Source organism: Myotis yumanensis, unplaced genomic scaffold (genome assembly GCF_028538775.1).
Source record: "Myotis yumanensis isolate MYYU_CA2020_CCGP unplaced genomic scaffold, mMyoYum1.0.hap1 SCAF_1, whole genome shotgun sequence".
In the NCBI taxonomy this organism is placed as follows: domain Eukaryota; kingdom Metazoa; phylum Chordata; class Mammalia; order Chiroptera; family Vespertilionidae; genus Myotis; species Myotis yumanensis.
Window position 1 is genome coordinate 172598759 of NW_027223752.1, and position 20517 is coordinate 172619275.

The following is a 20517-nucleotide window of genomic DNA, read 5'->3' on the forward strand; positions in this document are numbered from 1 at the left end:
AACCAATGAAGCACTTTTATGAGTAAAAAATCCAGATTTTTATAATAAGTTTCTAGGAATAGCTCAGTTTTCACATTCAATATTTGAACCTCACATTTATCACAGGTAGCATGAAATTGTTTTTATTTTAAAGAACAGTTATATATTAAGAGCAAAGAGTATAAAATCAATAAATATACTCCCCTGTATCATATAAAATGTGTGTGCCACATTTCCCTAAGAAATTTCCTGCATTTAGACATCCTGGTCCATATTCACCTGAAAGTCTGAATGTACGCTTTACCCAGCAGTTTTTACCTTTGGGCTTTGGTACATTTCATAGAAAGGAAAATACAGGCAGTGGAAGTAGAGGCAGAAGTAGAAGACTTCGAGCACAAGAGCCCATCAAATGTTTGCTGGGGACAAGTAAAATGAGGACCTCTCCCACTGGGCTTCAGTGGCTAAGGGTGGCAACGGTACAAAACGTGCAAGAAGTCAAAGAAATCCTTTTCCTTAATGGGAAAGACGACACCATGCAACGTGAGTGGAGTGATTAAGAAGAAATGTTTATTGGATTCAATTACTCAGCTGATGGCTCATCTAACTTTCACTTGGATTTTAAAAATATGCCTGAAAAAGGTTTTCACATAATTTTTTCTTTCTTGTTTTCCCATGGAAACCTCCAATGTGTAATTTATTGACAACATCTCTGAAGTACAGAATTATTGATGTTGTTTGTCTGATGTGCCAGATGATGGAGCCAGAAGACAGCTACAAGTGAAGGCCTTTGTATGATCTCAAAATGTCAGGACAGTGCGGATACTGAAACACAAAATTAAAGATATTAATTATTTTCATATTATGTAGTTCACATTCTTCCATGTAAGAGTCCAGGGGCATTTGATGTGTCTCACTGAACAGGTGTCTGTATTTCCTGCCACTCCCTTCTCTCCCTATGTATTGAAGTCAAAGATAGTTCACCTTTTCCGGGTTTGGTCTTGTGTTTTCTCCAACCTTAAACTCAAACCTGAACATGGCTGTCATTTAGACTTTATAATGATCTAGAGGCACAGTGCACAAATTTGTGCATGGGTAGGGTCCCAAGAAGGGTGGGGGCCCCAGGACAGGATCAGCCCTCCAGGCAGGCAGGGAGATGCCCTTGCCGGCCTGGGATCTGGATCCGTCCTGCCGATGTTCGTGCTGGTTGTCAGGAGCCACCTGGCAGCCATTTTCATAGCCTTTCTTCCCTGCAAACCATCTAGGGAGGGGAAGCGACCACAGTGCCTGAAATGGACTTCCAGGGAGCCGGCGGCACTGTCAGGATTGTGCTGGTGGTGCTGGTCCATCGGTGCCTGGCCCGTTCTCCAGAGATTGGACCTGCAGGACTATTGAGGGAGTGGCTGCTGCCAGGCTGGTGGGATGCCGGGATGGGTCTGTCAGCAGAGAGGTGTTCCCGCTGTGAGAGCATACTGACCACCAGGGGGCAGCTTCTGCATTGAGTGTCTGCCCCCTGGTGGTCAGTGTGCATCATAGTGACTGGTCGTTCTGGTCATTCCAGCCGTTAGGTCTTTCAGTCACTTAGGCTTTTATATATATAGATTAGGATTCTCAAAAAACATTTTTGAGATCCTGCATGCCTGGCATAATAATGAATTGAAAATGACAATGCGTAATAAGTTCTTGCTGTTTGTCACATACTCCATAGATGTTTCTTGTGCATTTTATCACTTAAAGTCAACAATGCTATGAGGTAGGCTTTAAAGATTAGAGATTAAAAATTCTGAGGCTTAGCCCTAACCAGTTTGGCTCAATGGATAGAGCGTAGGCCTGCAGACTAAAGGGTCCCAGGTTCAATCCTGGCCAAGGGCATGTACCTTGGTTGCGGGCACATCCCCAATAGGGAGTGTGCAGGAGGCAGCTGATTGATGCTTCTCTCTCATTGATGTTTCTAACTCTCTATCCCTCTCCCTTCCTCTCTGTAAAAAATCAATAAAATATATTATTTAAAAAATTCTGAGGCTTAGAGATATTTGTAACTTGCTCTAGGTCACACATCTAGTGTAAGGTGCTGGGATTTAAACCTGAATACAAAATTGCACAAATTACAAGATGACAAGTAACTTGCCTGAAGGGAGCAATGATGTAATAGTAAATGATGAAGATTTAATAGAGCTCTGATAAAGTGGTGCTTAAGGAGCCTTAGTTAGAAGATAAAGCTAGAGAGACTCCATTCTTGGTAAGATCAGATATATAATATTTACACTGCAACTCATGTCCTTTCTTAAAATCATCTTCTGTTGGATACTTTTAGAAAAATGTGTTCATGCCTTTAAAAATTATTTATATGATATATCATATTATATTAAATGTTACATTATATTAAAACAATCCCAATGTAGCTCCACCTACTCCGATATATAATTTGCATTTACAGCCATTAATGGTCAACTTTTTAGCTGGCCAAGCAGAAGCTGCAGTGATTCCATGTTATGCTTATGACGGTGGGACTCTGATTCTTTTTCTTAGCAAGGGTGAGTCTTCTTTTGTATATAAAGATGAGTGACTTTGATCATTTAGATTCACTGTAACCAACTTATGTAATTTCATTTCAGCAGAACAATGTTTCAGCAGGAAATGCAAAACAACTGTTCCTAGCTTCTCACAATATGATCTTAAATGTTCTACATGCAAAGACTGAACTAGTAATCTAAAACCAAGGCACTCCAATGTTTTTCTCATACTTTCACCTCTTTTCTCTGTTAATCAAACCCCCACCATAAAAGGAAACTTAAAAATTACCTCTTTCCAGAACGAAGCAGGTCAAATGCTTCATTTATTTTCTCAAAAGGTAAAACATGGGTTATTAATGGATCCAATGAAAACTTCTTAGCCATAAAGTCAGTCACAAGTTTGGGGACGGAATCTTTACTCTTAAAGCCTGAAAAGAACATGACATCATTGTTAGGGGCAGCCAGGGGTAAGAGAACTGGAGAGGAAACTTTCTGAATAGAATTCATGTGGAAGTTCTACTGCTACTTACTTGTACGAAGACTACTATTACTGAGGTCAGTGAGAGACCGAGTGCTCCAATATCCTCTTGCAGTGGTTAGACTTTTTGTTGTTGTTGTTACTTTAAAAAAAATCTGACGAGCTAAGCTAGGGTCCTTAGTTATTAGCTCTCTCACAGAGAAATTATTGTATGCATGGTTATTCCCAAAGGCAAGGAGCAAAATGTGCAACTGTCTAGATTTGGGCAATGAGAGTAACCATGAATTATTGCTATGGACTTCCTGTGTCCTCCTAGGTATATTTCATGCCTTGTGCAGTCACATGTATAAAGAGAAGTGGTGCTGAAAGACCCTAGTTTATGGGGACACCAGAAATGTCTATCTTGGGAATGTGTGTATTAGTTCTACTTCTCGTTAATTTGAAGCCAATAGATACAAATGACTTTATTTAAACCACGTTGCTTCTTAAAAACTCACCTTGGCACTTGATAAAGGGAAGAAATCCTACATAATAAAAGCCCAATATGCAAGTGTCTGGTTGTCTGGTGACTGGTCAACTGTTCAACCAATCAAAGCCTAATATGCTAATGATATGCTAAAGCCCCTCAATGCTCGCTATGACAAGCACTGACCACCAGGGAGTAGACGCTCTGCCTGGTATGGTTAGCTTGCTGCTGGGGTCTGCCGATCTGGACTGAGCCAGACTAGCCAGACATGCCCTGGAGCCCTCCCACAGTCCATCCCGGCTGGCCAACCTCCCTTGTCCCTCCACAGCTGGTGATCATCGGGACTGGGCAAGTTGGGGCCAGACATGACCTGGAGCTCTACTGTGGATGGTCTCTCTCCGGCCCTGATCTTGCACTGATGGGGTCCCTCAGCCTGGCCTGCACCCTCTTGCAATCTGGGACCCCCCAGGGGATGTTGGGGATGTCAGAGAGCCAGTTTCAGCCCAATCCCGCAGGCCACTCCCCTTGGGAGGGCGCCAGACACAGGGCTCATGGGTGGTGAGCACTGCTGCTGCAGCGGCACAAGCCTCTCCCGATTGGGACTGATTGGGCGCGAGCCCGAGCAGGCACAGTGGGGCCGGCATGAGCAGGAGCGGCAGGTAGGAGCTGCAGGCAGCGTTGGACTGCGGGTTTCAGCCGATCCTCGCAGGCCACCCAGAGGGACCCCACCCATACACGAATTCGTGCACTGGGCCTCCAGTCAGATGATAAAGATTAATAAAAATTCATCCCTCAAGCCTAAATACATACCACCAAAAATTGCTCCTTTCCAGGTACGCCCACTCAATAGCAGCATGGGGTTCATGGAGAGATTTTGGGAATCAGGAGGTACTCCTACAACGACGCTTACACCATATGCCTCATGACAGCTTGCCAAGGCAGCCTCCTGGAATAAAATTAATATTTGGCATCATTAAAGAGGACTTTCTGATAGTCCTCATTCATGATACATGGTATCACATAATATTGATTTAGCTAGATTGCAAACATGTGGAGGGAAGAGATTATGTTTATGGCTTCTTCAATCCCATTACACCCAGAATAGTGCTGTGGCTTTAGAAAATGCCCAGAAAACACTTTTTGAATGAGACAATGGGTGAATGAATTTGTGTACACTTAATTCTTCCTTAATAAAGCAATGAAGAGGCAAATGTTATTGCAAATACATCTACTTAAAGTCTGATGCCTCAAATACAAGTAGTGCTTTGTCATCACATGACTCTCAGGCAAAAATAATGAGTTGGTTTACTCATATTTATTTGTTTATCAAATAGATATTTAGAACTCAGTACTTTAAACCAGGTGTTTTGATGGTGAACAAGATATAAGGTCAGTACTTTAAACCACTTTACGTTCCCACTAACAGTGCACAAGGGTTACCTTCTCTCCACACCCCTGCCAACACCATTTCTTGACCCTTTGATAGCAGCCATCCTAACAGGAGTGGTGAGGTATTGTCTCTGTAATTTTGATTTGCACTGCCCTGATGATTAATCATGGTGGGCACTTTGTAACATACCTGCTGGACTGAAATGAACATGTTTTAAATGGGCTCTTACCTCCCAAAAATGTATACAGTGCATTGGTTTTACTTTAAACTATACCTATAATTCTGGAACTCCAAAAGAAAGCCTTCCTCTTCCAGTCAGGGCTTTAAACATGTTGTAGTAGGACACTTTTTCAGGATCTCCCAGCAATATATACTAATTAGTCCTTTGATTTTGGAGTATGACATCTGGAAAACCAGATGACCGTGGGACATGTGGTTATCAGACTTTTGGTGTCTTCAAATAAAGTAACAATCCAATCCCACGTGAGGAATTGGAAGGAATTTAGCTGGAGATGGCTTCCTCATGGTAATTGACCATGTTTGTAATTATTTGACAGTAATGTTATGTATGTTGTAGAGATGATGGAAGCACTGCATCACTGAAAACATTACTTCCTATCAGTAGCACCAGATAATATTTAGTAAGAGCTTTCCACTGGACGAGTGGCACTGTGCTAAGTATTTTATATGCATTGTCTCATGTAATCCATAGATATGTATTTCTTATACTTTTTGGTGAAAAAATCTGTTGACTTTTAAAAGTATTCAGTCTAACACATAGATTTGGCGCTTAATATGTGTGCCAGGCACTGGGCTGTATGCTGTGGTAAATGGGGCCTGTTTTATGTTAATAAAATGATACTTGTCTTAAATTGCTCACTATTTCTTTTGAGCAAATTGTGATTTATGAAAAAAATCGGAAGTCATTAAAACATAAAAATTATTAAACCATTTTGTTTAAAAATGTGAGGAGAAATTGAAAAATAAGATTTTTCAATTTGAGAACAGCATTAGTATTATTTATGTTTACTTAATTTGAATATTATAACTAAAAGTTAACAAAGTAAATTTTAAATGGCCTAATACTCTAAAAGGGAAATATTACTTGAACTAGGATGGCATAACTGATGGAATAAAACATTTCTTATAATAATAAATAATCCAGGCATTAAATAGGAGATGAAACATCACTATTCATAGTTTGAAAAATATTCTGTACATATAATATTCATATTCTGCTGCCTAAAATCACTCTCCAGAATGCAGAAACACGCATTTCATGGCATCCCATGGCACATACATACCATGGTGTCAAGCCGACCAATGACCTCAAATGAAAAATCCACACCTCCACCGCTCATTTCCTTCAGCACCTCGTGGATGGGTTTCTTGAAATCCTGTGGGCTGATGCACTCGGTGGCGCCCAGTTGCTTTGCCTTCGCATATTTGTCTTTGTTGATGTCCACCCCAATGATCCTGGCTGCTCCAGCCGCTTTACAGCCCATGACAACCGACAGGCCGACTCCTCCAAGGCCAAACACCGCACAGGTGGAGCCTGGGGTCACCTGTGTTTCAGAAAATGCAAAAATGGATTAGGTGATGATTGTTGTATAAAGTGTCCTGTCTTATCCATTATCAGGACTATCAGACTCCTATGTCCAACCTGCTGTCAAAACCTGTTTTGGCTTCAGTTGTTTCGTATTTAAATTGAGGAGTTTAAATCTGTGGTTCTGAACTTTGCCAGACATTAGACCCCCCTGGGGAGCTTTAAAACCTCTCAATGGCCAGGTCACAGCCCATAGCCAATTACATCAGAACCTGTGCAGGTGGGGCCTGGTTCTCAGGTGATTCCAATGGAAAGAAAGCCCAGGCTGGAGCCAGTGGGTTGAATGATCTCTCAGCTCTAAATGCCAATGACTCTCATCTTTAAGAGAATCTCTAGTGGCTGAAATCCATTGACAGGCTTCGGTAAATTGTACATACACAGAAGCAATTTTTGGGAAATGAAATAAGTGGGAAAGGTTAATCCATGAGACCAAAGAGAATCTAATCAAATGCTCAATGATTAACTCCTTGTTTCATTAGCTTTAGAAGTCATGACCAGCACAATGGGAACAGAAATTAGCTGTAGGGCAGAGAAGAGTTATTCTCAGCTTCAAGTCAAACCTAACAACAGGGGAAATGGAACTGGAAACTTTAAACAGCTTGAGACCAATGTGATCTTAGTGGGTCTTTATCTTTGCTTTTTAAAATACACTAATGAACAATAATGCAATAAAAGTTGGCCTACATTTTAATAATGGATGGAATTCATTTTTATGAGTGCCCTTGCCCTCTGCTCTGTGTGCAGGCTCAGTTAGACCACCTGCTCAAACAGACAAGGCAATTGCACAAGGGACTTAGTGCTAGAGTCACAGAAATTTGAAAAACATGTGCTCTCAGTTGTTGAAATTGGCTAGGGACTGTTTAATACACCTAGTCAGTGATAAGAGTCAGCCTTCAGTGTGGGTAAAATATTCCTTCTGTCCCAAGTAATCAAGTATTCTCTGGGGGTACAACATTAATTTTTACATTACTTAAAGAAATATGAGACTTGTGACTGTGATTTTAAAATGCAGGCAATTATATATTACTAGAGGCCCAGTGCATGAATTCGTGCACATTGAAAGGAAATTAATTAGAAGGTGGCTGGTGGGGCGGGACTGGGCGAGAAGAATGGGACATACCTTGGAGCCAACCTCGCTCGGTTCCTCCCCACTAGCCACATGTGGGGCAGTGCTGGGGCTCGAAGGGCATCTGCGAAGTGAGCAGGGTCCTCCGGCAGGTGGGGTCCCTCAGCCTGGCCTGCAGGGATTGGCCGAAACTGGCAGTCTGACCTCCCCCTAAGGGCCCTGGAGTGTGGGAGAAGGCACTCTGCAAAGTTGCTGTCACTCAGCAGCTCCTGCGTCTCCTGCCCCCTGGTGGTCAGTGTGTATCATAGTGAGCAGTCCAGTCATTCTGCTGTTCAGTTGATTGGCATATTACCCTTTTATTATATAGGATGGTTTAAGATGCAGTAGGAGAAAGACATGCTAATTACAGCCATTTTGGGCAAGTAGCATTATGGATCTGGGCCTACTAGATTTCCAACCTTTTGTGAAGAGAGGCCTTTAAAGAATTTCTCCTTCAAATCTACCACCTCTGAAGAGAGACAGAGAGAGTGTGTGTGTGTGTGTGCGTGTATGTTCATGGCAGAGGAGGAGATGAAGCAGTGAGATCCCCTAATGAGTGGAAAAAATGCATAATACATCACCTTATCTTCCTTGCTTTCCCCATAGGGTTCCACAGGGCAGGTAGGTTGGTGATACTTGGTCTGGAGGTGTATCAGGTAAGGCTTTGGAATCTACTGCTGGTCCTAATTCTGGGAGTAGCAGGTCATGGTCTAGAATAGATGCTCCTCAAAGGCAACTCTTTCATTTCATTTACTTTTGCTGCCTCAGGACCTAGAGGGTCATACTGTACCTGGTACATGTTTGTGCTGACTCACCGTAGAATGAATGACTATGTAAGGTCCTAGCTTTAAAATTTAGTAATCCCATAAAGAACAAATATAGAAAAATAATGATTGAAAATGGCACCTTTACTTTTTCTTCACTAGTTATCAACAGCTTTTTCACTTTTTATAAACAGATTAAATTTCTAGCTTATGCTCTTAATTTTTTCTGAGGGCATTTTCTACTCATAATCAACACTAAATTCTATGGAGTATATCAATGTTATTGTGGTAGTGGGAAGGGGGAAAATCTACCAGTAAATCTATGAAGAATGACCTCTGAGTCTTGTGAGAAATCACTTTCCTTTTTGTTTCTGACAGCCCGAGTGCAACTGCTTTGTCATCTGTTGTCATTCTTACCTTGGCAACTTTGACTGCAGACCCATAGCCAGTTGTGAATCCACAGCCAATCAGACAGACTTTCTCTAGAGGTGAGGCTTCATCAATTTTGGCCACTGAGATCTCGTCCACCACTGTGTACTGGGTGAAGGTGCTGGTGCTAAGGAAGTGGTTGATGGGCTTCCCTCTGCAGGTGAATCTGGTGGTACCATCCTGCATGGTCCCGCGAGGCATGCTCAGACTGGCCAGTGCAACACACAGACAGACAAGGGCATGAGACACGTGCATAACAGTGTGCAAATTCATTGGCTGTGTCAGGAGAGTAATGGAAACTTACTCATTTTTCACACAGTAGTTGCCTTCTGGATGTTTACAAACATTGCATTTTCCACACTGGGGAGTAAAGAGTGGGATGACTTTATCACCTGGAGGGGGGAAAAGCAAATTCTTATTAAATTTCTACCCAGGAATTAATAGAGCAAGCACTCAAAGCTTATGGGTATGTATTAGAGGCAGCTGTCTCACAGAAACAGGATACAGTCACCATGATGTCATTAGACATTGCCTGGCAGCATTGTTATTGGTTTGGGTTTGTATGTGCCTGAAGATTGCCAAAGAGGACATGTGACTGGGGACAAACATGGATTTTAAAGTATTTCCATTGCATTAATAGTTATCTTTTATTCCATGCCCTTTCTCTTGGTGATTTTGCATCTCACTTAACTCTTAATAATTAAATCTCAAATGTACTCACTGTAAGTATATATATAAATTTTAGTTATGAGAGGCTGCCATGGGATCACTAGATGTTGGGGACAGCCAGTATTTTGTAATAGTTTGGGATACAGTAAAAAATGAGAATTTTGACAACCATTCATGGCTTTTCAAAGTGACTGAGTATGCTCTAGCTGGTTTGGCTCAATGGATAGAGCGTCAACCTGTGGACTAAAGAGTCCCAGGTTCGATTCCGGTCAAGGGCACATGCCCAGGTTGCTGACTTGATCCCCAGTGGGGAGTGCACAGGAGGCAGGCAATCAATGATTCTCTCTCATCATTGATGTTTCTATCTCTCTCCCCCTCTTCCTTCCTCTCCGAAATTAATAAAAATATATTTTAAAAAATTAAGAAGACACAAAGTGACTGTTTATTTTTATTATAAAACGAGTTTCTATTTTTTTAATTTTAGTTTTCTTAAAAGAAAAAATAATAAGAATGTGATAAAAAAGAATTAAAGAAATTCCTTTGAAAATTTCAACCCTTGCTGAACCGGTTTGGCTCAGTGGATAGAGCGTCGGCCTGCAGACTCAGGGGTCCCGGGTTCGATTCCGGTCAAGGCCATGTACCCTGGTTGCGGGCACATCCCCAGTGGGGGGCGTGCAGGAGGCAGCTGATCGATCTCTCTCATCAATGTTTCTAACTCTCTATCCCTCTCCCTTCTTCTCTGTAGAAAATCAATAAAATATATTTTAAAAAAAAAGAAAAGAAAATTCCAACCCTCAGCAATGAGGTACTTCCTTTTATGATGAGAACTTATTTTTAAGTGTTTTTAGCTGATAACTTAATTTGTGAATTATTTATTTTGCCTGCTATGGGGGAGGAAGCCAGGGTGAAAATAAAAGTGTCATTTATTGTTCATTTATTTCTAAGTAAAGGAAATACTAAGAGCTGAAACTCAAACCAGATCATATATTTTAATATTTTCTCTCAACAATATAAGTAAGTATTTGGCAATGGGGGAGGTCAAATCTACTGGCTAAAGTTATTTTTTTTTAGAATTAAACATTATTTTTGTTTTCAACTAGCTATACTCCATATCCACAAAACCCATAAAAAGGTTTAGGCCATAACATTTAATAGATAATCTTTATATGGAGATTATCGCATGAACATTTTATATTTACTCAATCTTTACCTCTAAAAATATTTATCTATATTAATGCACAATAAAATTAAGACAAAATAAATGTTAAAGATAAACTAGTACCCTGTAACCAGTCACAGTTAGCCATGGTTTAATGTAGTAAAACAGATACTGTTTATTGCAGGGGCCTTCTGCCAGGTCTCTCCTTTTCTTCTAAATAGCCTGTTTCATTCATTCTGTGCTCAAGAAGGGAGGCCATAGTGGAAGGGAAAACCAGTGAATGGGTTCTACTTCCCACCTAGAGGAGATCATGTTGATTCATTTAGAGCCTCAGTGTTGTATCTTAAATCAGCGAGATAGATACGAGACACCTTAATGAGCCAATTAATTAGTAGTCTTTATTCGCGCAGGCCCAGAGGGAGGTGTTTCCCAAATCTCTGAGCAAACACATAGAGGAAGTTTTTTCTATTTATACCTTTTTGAGCCCTTTGTCTACAGATTTCACAAAAAGCTCTGTGTAGGTTATTGTTACAAACAGTTTGTAACCTTGAATACATAATGAACTAACACTTGACATAAGAATATGGGAATTATCATCAGTATCAGTATTAGCCTGTTAAGTCAGATGGCTAGCTGGCAAGGTCAGACAGCTAAGTTGTTATTGTTTTTTTAATCTTTTTCTATTATTCAAACTAAAACAATTATTTTACAGAATAAAGGACTATCTAAAAATAACAGAGTTGACCTACAGAATAAGAGACTGTCTAAGAATAACAGAGTAGTTCAAACAGCAGTTTCCACAGCAGTTTTCCAAAGGAGGACTTACTATGCTTCATCAGGGTCCCCATCCTGGGAAGTCAGCACTGAACAGTTCCCATGCACTTGCCTATAGGCTCAGGACACAGACTTAGATGTTTTTCCTGTGTCCCATTTGTAGGGGTTTTTTTTTTTTTTTTTGGACCTGAGAGAAAACAGTGCTCAGTGACACTGAAATGGAAGTTATTTGATTATGACCTCAGGGAGTGGGTCCCTTTTTACCCTCGTGTATCCCAAGGAGCTAACCTGGTGACTGACAGATAGCAGGCGCTCAACAAATTCCTGCTGAAGGAGAGAACACAGGAGTGCATGAATGCATACATGTCTGAGGCAGGAAGGGGGCAGAAAAGGAGGAGACCTCTGTTCAAGCCCTAGCTGTGCTGCTGCCCTCGGCAAGGTCTTGCATCTCGCATTGCTTCAGTTTCATCACCCAGCCTGGGTGATCTTGGAGTCCTGAACAGTACCTTCTCCAAGTAGGAGTTCTATACCTGGCTTTACTGTAGTCACCCCTTCTCCAATGCTCTCCACAATGCCGGCTGCCTCATGGCCTGCGATCACAGGAACAGGTGTGACTAAGTTTCCACTAACCACGTGGTCATCTGACCGACAGACTCCTGTGGCCACCATCTACAGGGTAAAGGGAAGATAATTAGGTTCAGAAAAATTGTGGCCCTCAGATGGACTTCACATGCCCAATTTCCTGAAGTTGGGCTTTTGAAGAGTTTTCAAGGATTTTTTCTAATAATCTCTACTCTAACCAAATACACAAGTTCCTGCTTCTCAAGATGACTCAGATTAAAACCCTCCTATACTTTCCTCCCTTGCCTTAGGCAAACCAGGGTAATCTATGAAATAATTATTTTTCAAATATTTAAGTCTTATGTAATAAACAAGAATGCATTCTTTTTTATAGAAGTAGAAACTACAGATTAGCACCAAGAAAATTAAGAATTAAGTCAGTTAAGTTCCACCGAGTAATGCTAATTGATTTTGAAATCTTGATTATTATATATACTAGAGGCCCGGTGCACAAAAATTTGTGCACTCGGGGGGACGGGTCCCTCAGCCCGGCCTGTGCCCTCTTGCAGTCTGGGACCCCTCAGGAGATAACAACCTGCTGGCTTAGGCCTGTTCCTGGGTGGCAGAGGGCAGGCCCAATCCCTAGGTGCAGCCCCTGGTCAGGCTCAGAGCAGGGCTGATTGGGGAGTTGGGGTGCCGCCCCCTGTCATGCACAGAGCAGGGCGGATTGAGAGGTTGCGATGCCACCCTCAGTCACGCTCAGGGTGGGGTCGATTGGGGGGTTGGGGCACCGCCCCCTGTCACACTCAAGGCAGGGTCGATGGGGAGGTTGCGGCGCCACCTCCTGTCATGCACAGCGCAGGGCCAATCAGGGGGTTGGGGCGCCTTCCCCTGTCACACACAGAGCAGGGCCAATCAGGAGGTTGAGGTGCCTTCCCCTGTCACACACAGAGCCGCAGGGCGATCAGGGGATTGGGGAGCTCCCGATATCAGGCACAGAGCAGGGCTGATCAGGGGGTTGGGGCGCCGCCCTCTATCACCCACAGAGCAGGGCCGATCAGGGGGTTGGGGCACCGCCACTGTCACACTCAGGGCAGGGCCGATGGGGAGGTTATGGCTCTACCCTGTCACACACAGAGCAGGGCCTGGGGGGGGGAGGGGTTGGGGTTGGGGGGCCTTCCCCTGTCACACACAGAGCAGGGCCGATCAGGAGGTTGAGGCACCTTCCCCTGTCACACACAGAGCAGCAGGGCGATCAGGGGATTGGGGAGCTCCCCGATATCAGGCACAGAGCAGGGCTGATCAGGGGGTTGGGGCACCGCCCCTTGTCACGAACAGAGCAGGGCAGATAGGGAGGTTGTGGCCCCACCCCCTGTCACACACAGAGCCGCAGGGTGATCAGGGGGTTTGGGCGCTGCCCCCTGTCACGCTGATCCGGTGCCAGGAGGCCTCGCAGCTCCGCTGATCCCGGTGCTGGGAGGCATATTACCCTTTTACTATATAGGATAGAGGCCTGGGGGCTGGCTGGTTTGCCCTGAATGGTGTCCTGGATCAGGGTGGGGGTCCCCACTGTGGTGCCTGGCCAGCCTGGATGAGGGGATGATGGCTGTTTTCAGCTGGTCACACACCCTTCAGGGTTGGGGTCCCCACTGGGGTGCCTGGCCAGTCTGGGTGAGGGGCTGAGGGCTGCTTTCAGGCTGGTGGTTGTTGACTGAAGCTCCCAACTGCTCCTTTTTTTTCTCTTTTTTTAATTTTATTCTGGGCCAGCTTTAGCTCTGGCTCTAGCTCTGAGGCTTCCGCTGCTGAGCGTTCTATAATCGAAACAATGTATAACTCCAGCTCTGAGATCCTGGCCTTCTATATTTGTTAGAATGTTTCAAACTGCCAGCTCAGAGGCCGGCAGCAGCAGGCGGGGAACGTTGGAGTCTGCAGTTACTGGAGCAAGCAAGCCTCATGTTTGCTTCCAGCTGCCTGGCTGCCGGCCGCCATCTTGGCTGACAGTTAATTTGCATAAGGATATGCTGATTAGCCAATGAGAAGGATAGTGGTCGTATGCTAATTACCATGTTTCTCTTTTATTAGTGTAGATGTGTATATATATATATATATATATATATGTGTGTGTGTGTGTGTGTGTGTGTGTATTCTTTTGCACTTTTTCCTGTATAAATATATCAATTCTTTTTTATTTTATTCTTGTGAAAGAATTTTAATCTAAAATGGAACTGAGGGATATAAAGACAGAAATCTCATGTATTTGCCATCAGGAAAGCAAAACACAAGGACTGAGAAATCAATTTTCTGTAAATGTCAGATTTACAGAAAACTGATAATATTGGAATTTTCCTATATGATAAAAAGTTGGTCAGGAGTTGCCTCATATCAACCTTTGGGAAATTTTTAACTAAAATGACTCTGGTAGGATTCATCTCACAAAATAAGCTGAATTGAGCTTTGTTTGTATGACTGGATTGTTTTTTTTCTCCACGGGAAATTTTCAACACTTGCGTCCATTTGTTTTTGTTTCAAAGATGAAAAAAGTGTTTAATGAAATAAAAAAGAAGAACATATGGCTGCAATATTATAATCAGATTAAGAAAAATTCAAGGCCCAAACTAATTAAATGAGACCAAAAAATAGTATCCTATCTAATAAAAGAGTAATATGCAAATTAACCATCACTCTGCGACAAAGATGGTGGTGCCCATGGTGGCGCCCATAGCGGCCGGGGCAGGACGCTGCCAGAGTCACCCTGGCAATGTGAGCCCAGCAGGCATCATCACGGCGACCCACGAGCAGGCAAGCGTGGCCTGCAGGCAGCACCCAGCAGGGCCTGCTTGCCCGTCACCATGGTGTGGAGCAGGCAGGCCCTGCAGAGAGCAGAGAACCATGGGGAGCGGGCCCAAGCTGTCAGTAGGACATCCCCTGAGGGCTACCGGATTGGAAAGGGTGCAGGTCGAGCTGAGGGACCACTCCCTGTGCATGAATTTCATGCACCAGGCCTCTAGTTATATAATAATAAAAAATACCATTTTTTATATATATATATATATATATATATATATATATATATATATATATATATATATATACACACACATACATTTTAACAGACTATAACTAAATTCTCCCCTCTTTAAATTTCCTGCCCATAAGTACAGCCTAGCCCCAACCCTCCAAGGACTGCTACAATTTGCATGTTCCAAATAGCAACTACTCTTTTATTCTTGAATAAATTCATCTTTTTGACCATTTTGAACTTGACTTGGTTTACCTCTTTATTGAGGTTGACATTAGGATTATACTGTACATACTGTCTGTTCTATTTTTAAAAGTTTAGCAATTTGTATTTTTATCTTTCCTTGACAAGAAATGTAATTCCACTGTTTGGATTACCTAGGGCACTTACCTAGGTCTCCTGGTTCTATCCATGGTTGAGGCATGTACAGGAGGCAAGGCAACCGATTGAGATCTCTCTCTCTCTCTCTCTCTCTCTCTCTCTCTTTCTCTCTTTCTCCCCCCCCCCCCTTTTCCTCTCTCTCAAATCAATGAACAAACAAACATATCCTTGCATGAGGATTAAAAATAAGTGCTTCTTAATAAACTTTTTGTTATTTCCATTTGTACTATTCTCTGAATTTTCTTATACCTAAAATTTAAAAGAAGTGAAAAAAGTGTTTCACCTTTATACGGACTTCATGAGCCTTAGGGGGTGCTACCTCCACCTCCTCAATGGAAAAGGGTTTCTTTATCTCCCATAGCACAGCCGCTTTGCATTTTATTACCTGGAAATTGAACAGAAAGATGACACAAGTGCTTACCCACTCTTGAAGTCGGGGATTGTGACTTTCATCTTTTTATGTGCAACATCTAGCCCCCTGTCTGAAATCTGATAAATGTTATATAGAAAAGGACAACTTCTGATTTGCAAAAAGAATGGAAATACCTTTTTAAAATATGTACAGTAATAACATAAGGAAACATAAATAGAACTAACTATAATGAGGCATTGAGATAAAATGGAATATGTTCTTTTAGGTCATCCTTATATTGTTTCTTTTTCCAAGGGCTGTTTATTTGTGATATTTCCTAATGCAGTCCTGAAATTGGTTGTTTGCCTACAACTGTTGGCGTGCAATGAAGTTTTAAATCACAAATATTTCACTGATAGAATCACTGTCTGGTCACATAAAATCTATTGCTCTCTTGCTCGAGTCTGTGCTTAAGCCCCAAACAACGGGACTTTATGATTCCAGTGCATACTTGCCTCCCTATGTAGGTGACTTCTCTTTCTCCTTGCCTGTCCTCTTCCTCCGATTTCTCTCCCCACTACTTCCGTGTGCTACTAGTTTGCATGACTCATTTGAAAGTGAACTTTGGCAGCTCGGTTTTCTTCTCTAATTTATGTGTTAGAGGCGAGCCAAAAATCACAGAGGTTACAGCTGTACACACACACACACACACACACACACACTTACACACACAAACACACACACACACTCACACACAAACACACATACTCTTACCGACATACACACATATATATATTTTTAAATGGGTTAACTGTGTTTGGCTTTTTAATGCAGCATAGTTTATCCATAGATGTTCTTCAAAATTAAAGTTGAACACATACTTTTAGTACTTGAGAATGTAATACAGTATAAAGCCTGTCTTTATTGTTACAAGCTTATAAATTTGAGATATTTTTTCTAGATAGAAAATTATGTAATAATTTTGATTATGAATTTTAAATTCACAATTGTAAATATAATTCTGAAAGGTCAATTAAAATGTATGCTTTTGCAAATTAATTTTCATTATTTATATGTCAAATTCTCCCACTTTGCTGAGTGTTTGTCATGATCAATATCACAATAAATATGAGAGTACTTAGAAATAATACACTAATAGTACATAGCTTCTGATTATCAAGTGTTCATTTAATGGGCAGGCACATTGTGGCCAATGCTGAATGAGTTACATACTTATCTTTAAAGCCTACAGGGCAGTATTATTAAGTTATTGGTCTATTTTCAGATGGCAACTTCTGATTTGCAAAAAGAATTACTCAGTATCTGACTGAGTAATTTTTGCAAAGTCACAAAGTTTGCTGTCCAGAAAATTAAGATCAATCCAACTTTATCTTTTCACCAACCTATGGTAGTAAAAGATTAACCACAATTGAAAATTTCAACAAATAACAACAACATCAGTAGCAGTTACTAACATTTATTGAATTATTTCTATGTACCAGGCCCTATCCTAAGTGCTAAGGAGTATTAATTTATTACATTCTCACAACTATCTTATGAAGTAGGTGTTATTATGATTGCTGTTTTGCATTTGAGAAAAATACAATGCAAGAAGAATAAACAGGTGAAGTGTTACCACAAAGCTGAAAGCTATGGATGTTGCCCCAGAGGGGAAAGAACTAATTGCTTAGCATTTACTGTTTTCATGAATACATTCGGTTTACCCATTTGCTCTCTGAACTCATTATTTCTTGCAAGCTGGGTTTTGACAAATTTATATTTAATTTTTCCTAACTTCATTTGGAATGTAATTGGCCATCATAATGGCTAATCAGTAACAAATGAAAATAAAGAGAGTTAAAATGAAAAAACTGACAATTGGCTCCCTTGAGATTTCCAGCAAATTGTATTGATATATAGGCCTTTTGTATAACACAGGGTGTGTATAAATCTCAGAAACTTTCAATTGTGTTATCATAGCAAAATATTAGAGTGTGTGTTCCACTCCTAACACAACAAAAGTACTGGACACTTTTTGGGACTGAGCAGTTAAACAATGTGAATTGATTATACTGAATGATCACATTCAATATAATCAAGTGCATTTCTCTGCACTTGTAAGCACATTGAAGAGGTAGAGAGATCTGTGGAAGACCTAGAACCAAATATCCCTGTTCCTACTACTAATAAGTGACTCAAACTATATCAGTATTAATTTTTGATAAAATCATGTTGATTTTTGTATGGAGAAGATATTTTTCTATAAGATTTCTGTGGAAATTTCCTGCATTGAGCCGTCATAGGACCCTTTAAAATTAGAATTTGCATGTTGATGTTGGCTTGCTTATCCTTGATGATTCTAATACTTTGAGATCAATAAAACTTATGTCAGACTTAACTTTCCTCCTGTGTTCATAAAAACAAAAATATGATTACAAAACAATAACGTTTAAATTATGGCTTCTTAATACAAAGTTAAATTATTGATTAAAAATATTTCTGCCGATACTGGTTTGGCTCAGTGGATAGAGCGTCGGCCTGTGGACTGAAAGGTCCCAGGTTCGATTCCGGTCAAGGGCATGTACCAGGGTTGCGGGCACATCCCCAGTTGGAGATGTGCAGGAGGCAGCTGATCGATGTTTCTCTCTCATAGAAGTTTCTGACTCTCTATCTCTCTCCCTTCCTCTCTGTAAAAAATCAATAAAAATATATTTAAAAAAAAATATTTCTAACTTCAGATTTTCAAGTTATGCATGATTGCCTGTAACTACTGCCCACTTATTTAATATACAAAATAAAGACTTTAATAGGTACAGAAGCTATATATTCTTTTAAAGATATTTTAGCAACAATCTATTTAAATTCTGGTTCAATATACATTGCATAACAAAGCATATATTCTATGTTATATTTCAGTTTATATGGTTTTTAATTTAGATATAAATTTTAAATTATTCATTAAATATTGTTTCTCTTTGTGAATTATATGAGAATATATTTTCAAAAGTAAAAAAAGAAAATGCTTACTTTTCCTGCTGTGCTCATGTTTCTGTTCTTTCTGCAGGCCAGGAGGCGGATGAATTCTGGCAGGCCTTTTCCTGCTCAATTACATGAAACAGATATGTTGCACAGATATTTTATTTGCTTGAGCAACATCCAGTTCCAAGCATGTGATCTGCTGTCTTTAAGCCACACCCACAAGTTTATTCTCAAACCATACCAAATCAGAGAGAAACGGGCCAGCCCTCAGACCTGGACTTTGTAATATGCCAATTACAGGTCACAGCTTGATTTCTTTAGTTAAATATTTGTCTCCACGTAAATTTAATCTCTCTCCCACTTATTTTCTGCATTCCACTTTTATTATCTCTCAGTGCCCTATTTCCCATTTGTGTGCACTAAGCTGCAACTTCTAATCCACATGCTGCAGTTAGAAAGAAGGAGCAGTAAGGAAGCAGCACAAATGACAGGACAGAGAGAAGTACAAGCCAGAGGAATGTGCTTGCCCCAGCACCCTTCTCCTCTTCATAGCAGAGAGGTCAGACACCAGTCAGTCACAGAAAGGGTGCTCATGACCCTGGCGTTTCTGCTCTACTCAATACCTAGCAGCACTGCCTGAGCACCTCCCTGTTCCAGGCATTCAGTTGGGTGCACTGGGGTGGCAAGGAGGGATAAGAGATGGCCTCTACCTCTGCCTAGAGGCAGTATGGGGTCATGCTGATGACATGGCCTTGGATTCCAGGCAGACCCTATCTTTACTAGCTGCGTGAATTTGCCCTTAGTTTCTTTATTTGTAAAATAATAGAATAATAGTACCACCTCAAAGCATTGTTTGTTGAACAAATGAGACAAGCCCTTTAAAACACTTACCAGGAAACCTGGCAGATAGGACAATCTTCAATAAATATTAGCTACAATGATTACCCATAAAAGAAACTCACAATCTATGGCAAAAAAGAGACAGGCAAACAAGTCAGACCATCGGAATGTGCTATTTCAAAGGAGGGCATCTGACTGAAAGACCCAAAGGAGGCTTTGTAGAGAGAACATTTTAGTTAAAAACTAAATAATGATCTTTTTCACAGAATCAAAAAAAAAACACTCACCCTTGTGCAAATTCTATTATCCTTTGGTTAGTGCCATGAATAAGAGAAAGAATATGAGTTTTATTTTTAATAAATCTCAAGTCTTATACCAACACTTGGGGAGCATACTGCATTCAACTACTTAATTAGATATAGTCTGTCAACATGTATGCATTAGCATAAAGGGTACATTTCTCTAAAATTGTCAAGGGAATGACACTATTATCTGTTTTCAACTTTACATATGTAAGTGTAGTCAGTCATATTGGGCTATACTACATCCACCCGGAAGAGAAGACACTGCTTGTACAGAATGGTCTCCACCTTGTTCTCCCTGCTGCTCGCCTTCACTTGTGCAGAGCAGAATGAAGAAAAGGAGTCTGACCACTTTTCAGAGTTTCTGGGAGGCATCAAGGAGCTCATATACCCCAATCAATTTAGAAAGATTCATTGGACTTAACATGAGTTTATAGAGTGATGGTGGGATAAGTATTAGGAATAATTTGAATTCAATTTATGTTAGTCCATTTAGGCTGCTGTTAAAAGATCAGTTTAACAGCAAACTAGTTTAAACAGTTTATTTCTGGTAGTTTTGGAGGCTGGGAAGTCTAACATCTAGGTAAAGGTGGATTTGGTGTCTCGTGAGAGCCCAACTCCTGGTGTATGGACAACCATCCCCTGTATTGTCACATGGTAGGAAGGGCAAGGGAGTTCTCTGGAGTCTCTTTGTATAAAGGCATTACTCCAATTTATGAGGGCTCCAGCCTGTGATCTAATCGCCTCCCAAAGG

General features: G+C 41.1%; 1 protein-coding gene across 1 annotated transcript; it reads right to left on the minus strand.

The window, feature by feature from the left end:
• Positions 1-524: 524 nt before the first annotated feature.
• On the minus strand, positions 525-18772 carry LOC138993201 (alcohol dehydrogenase E chain). Its single transcript, XM_070392326.1, has 9 exons — positions 18670-18772; positions 15574-15675; positions 11860-11998; positions 9032-9119; positions 8716-8935; positions 6128-6388; positions 4244-4379; positions 2779-2917; positions 525-801 (listed from the first exon to the last, which is right to left on the minus strand). The coding sequence occupies exons 1-9, from the start codon at positions 18685-18687 to the stop codon at positions 777-779; spliced, it is 1128 nt and encodes a 375-aa protein (XP_070248427.1). The 5' UTR covers positions 18688-18772; the 3' UTR covers positions 525-776.
• Between the last annotated feature and the right edge of the window lie 1745 nt (positions 18773-20517).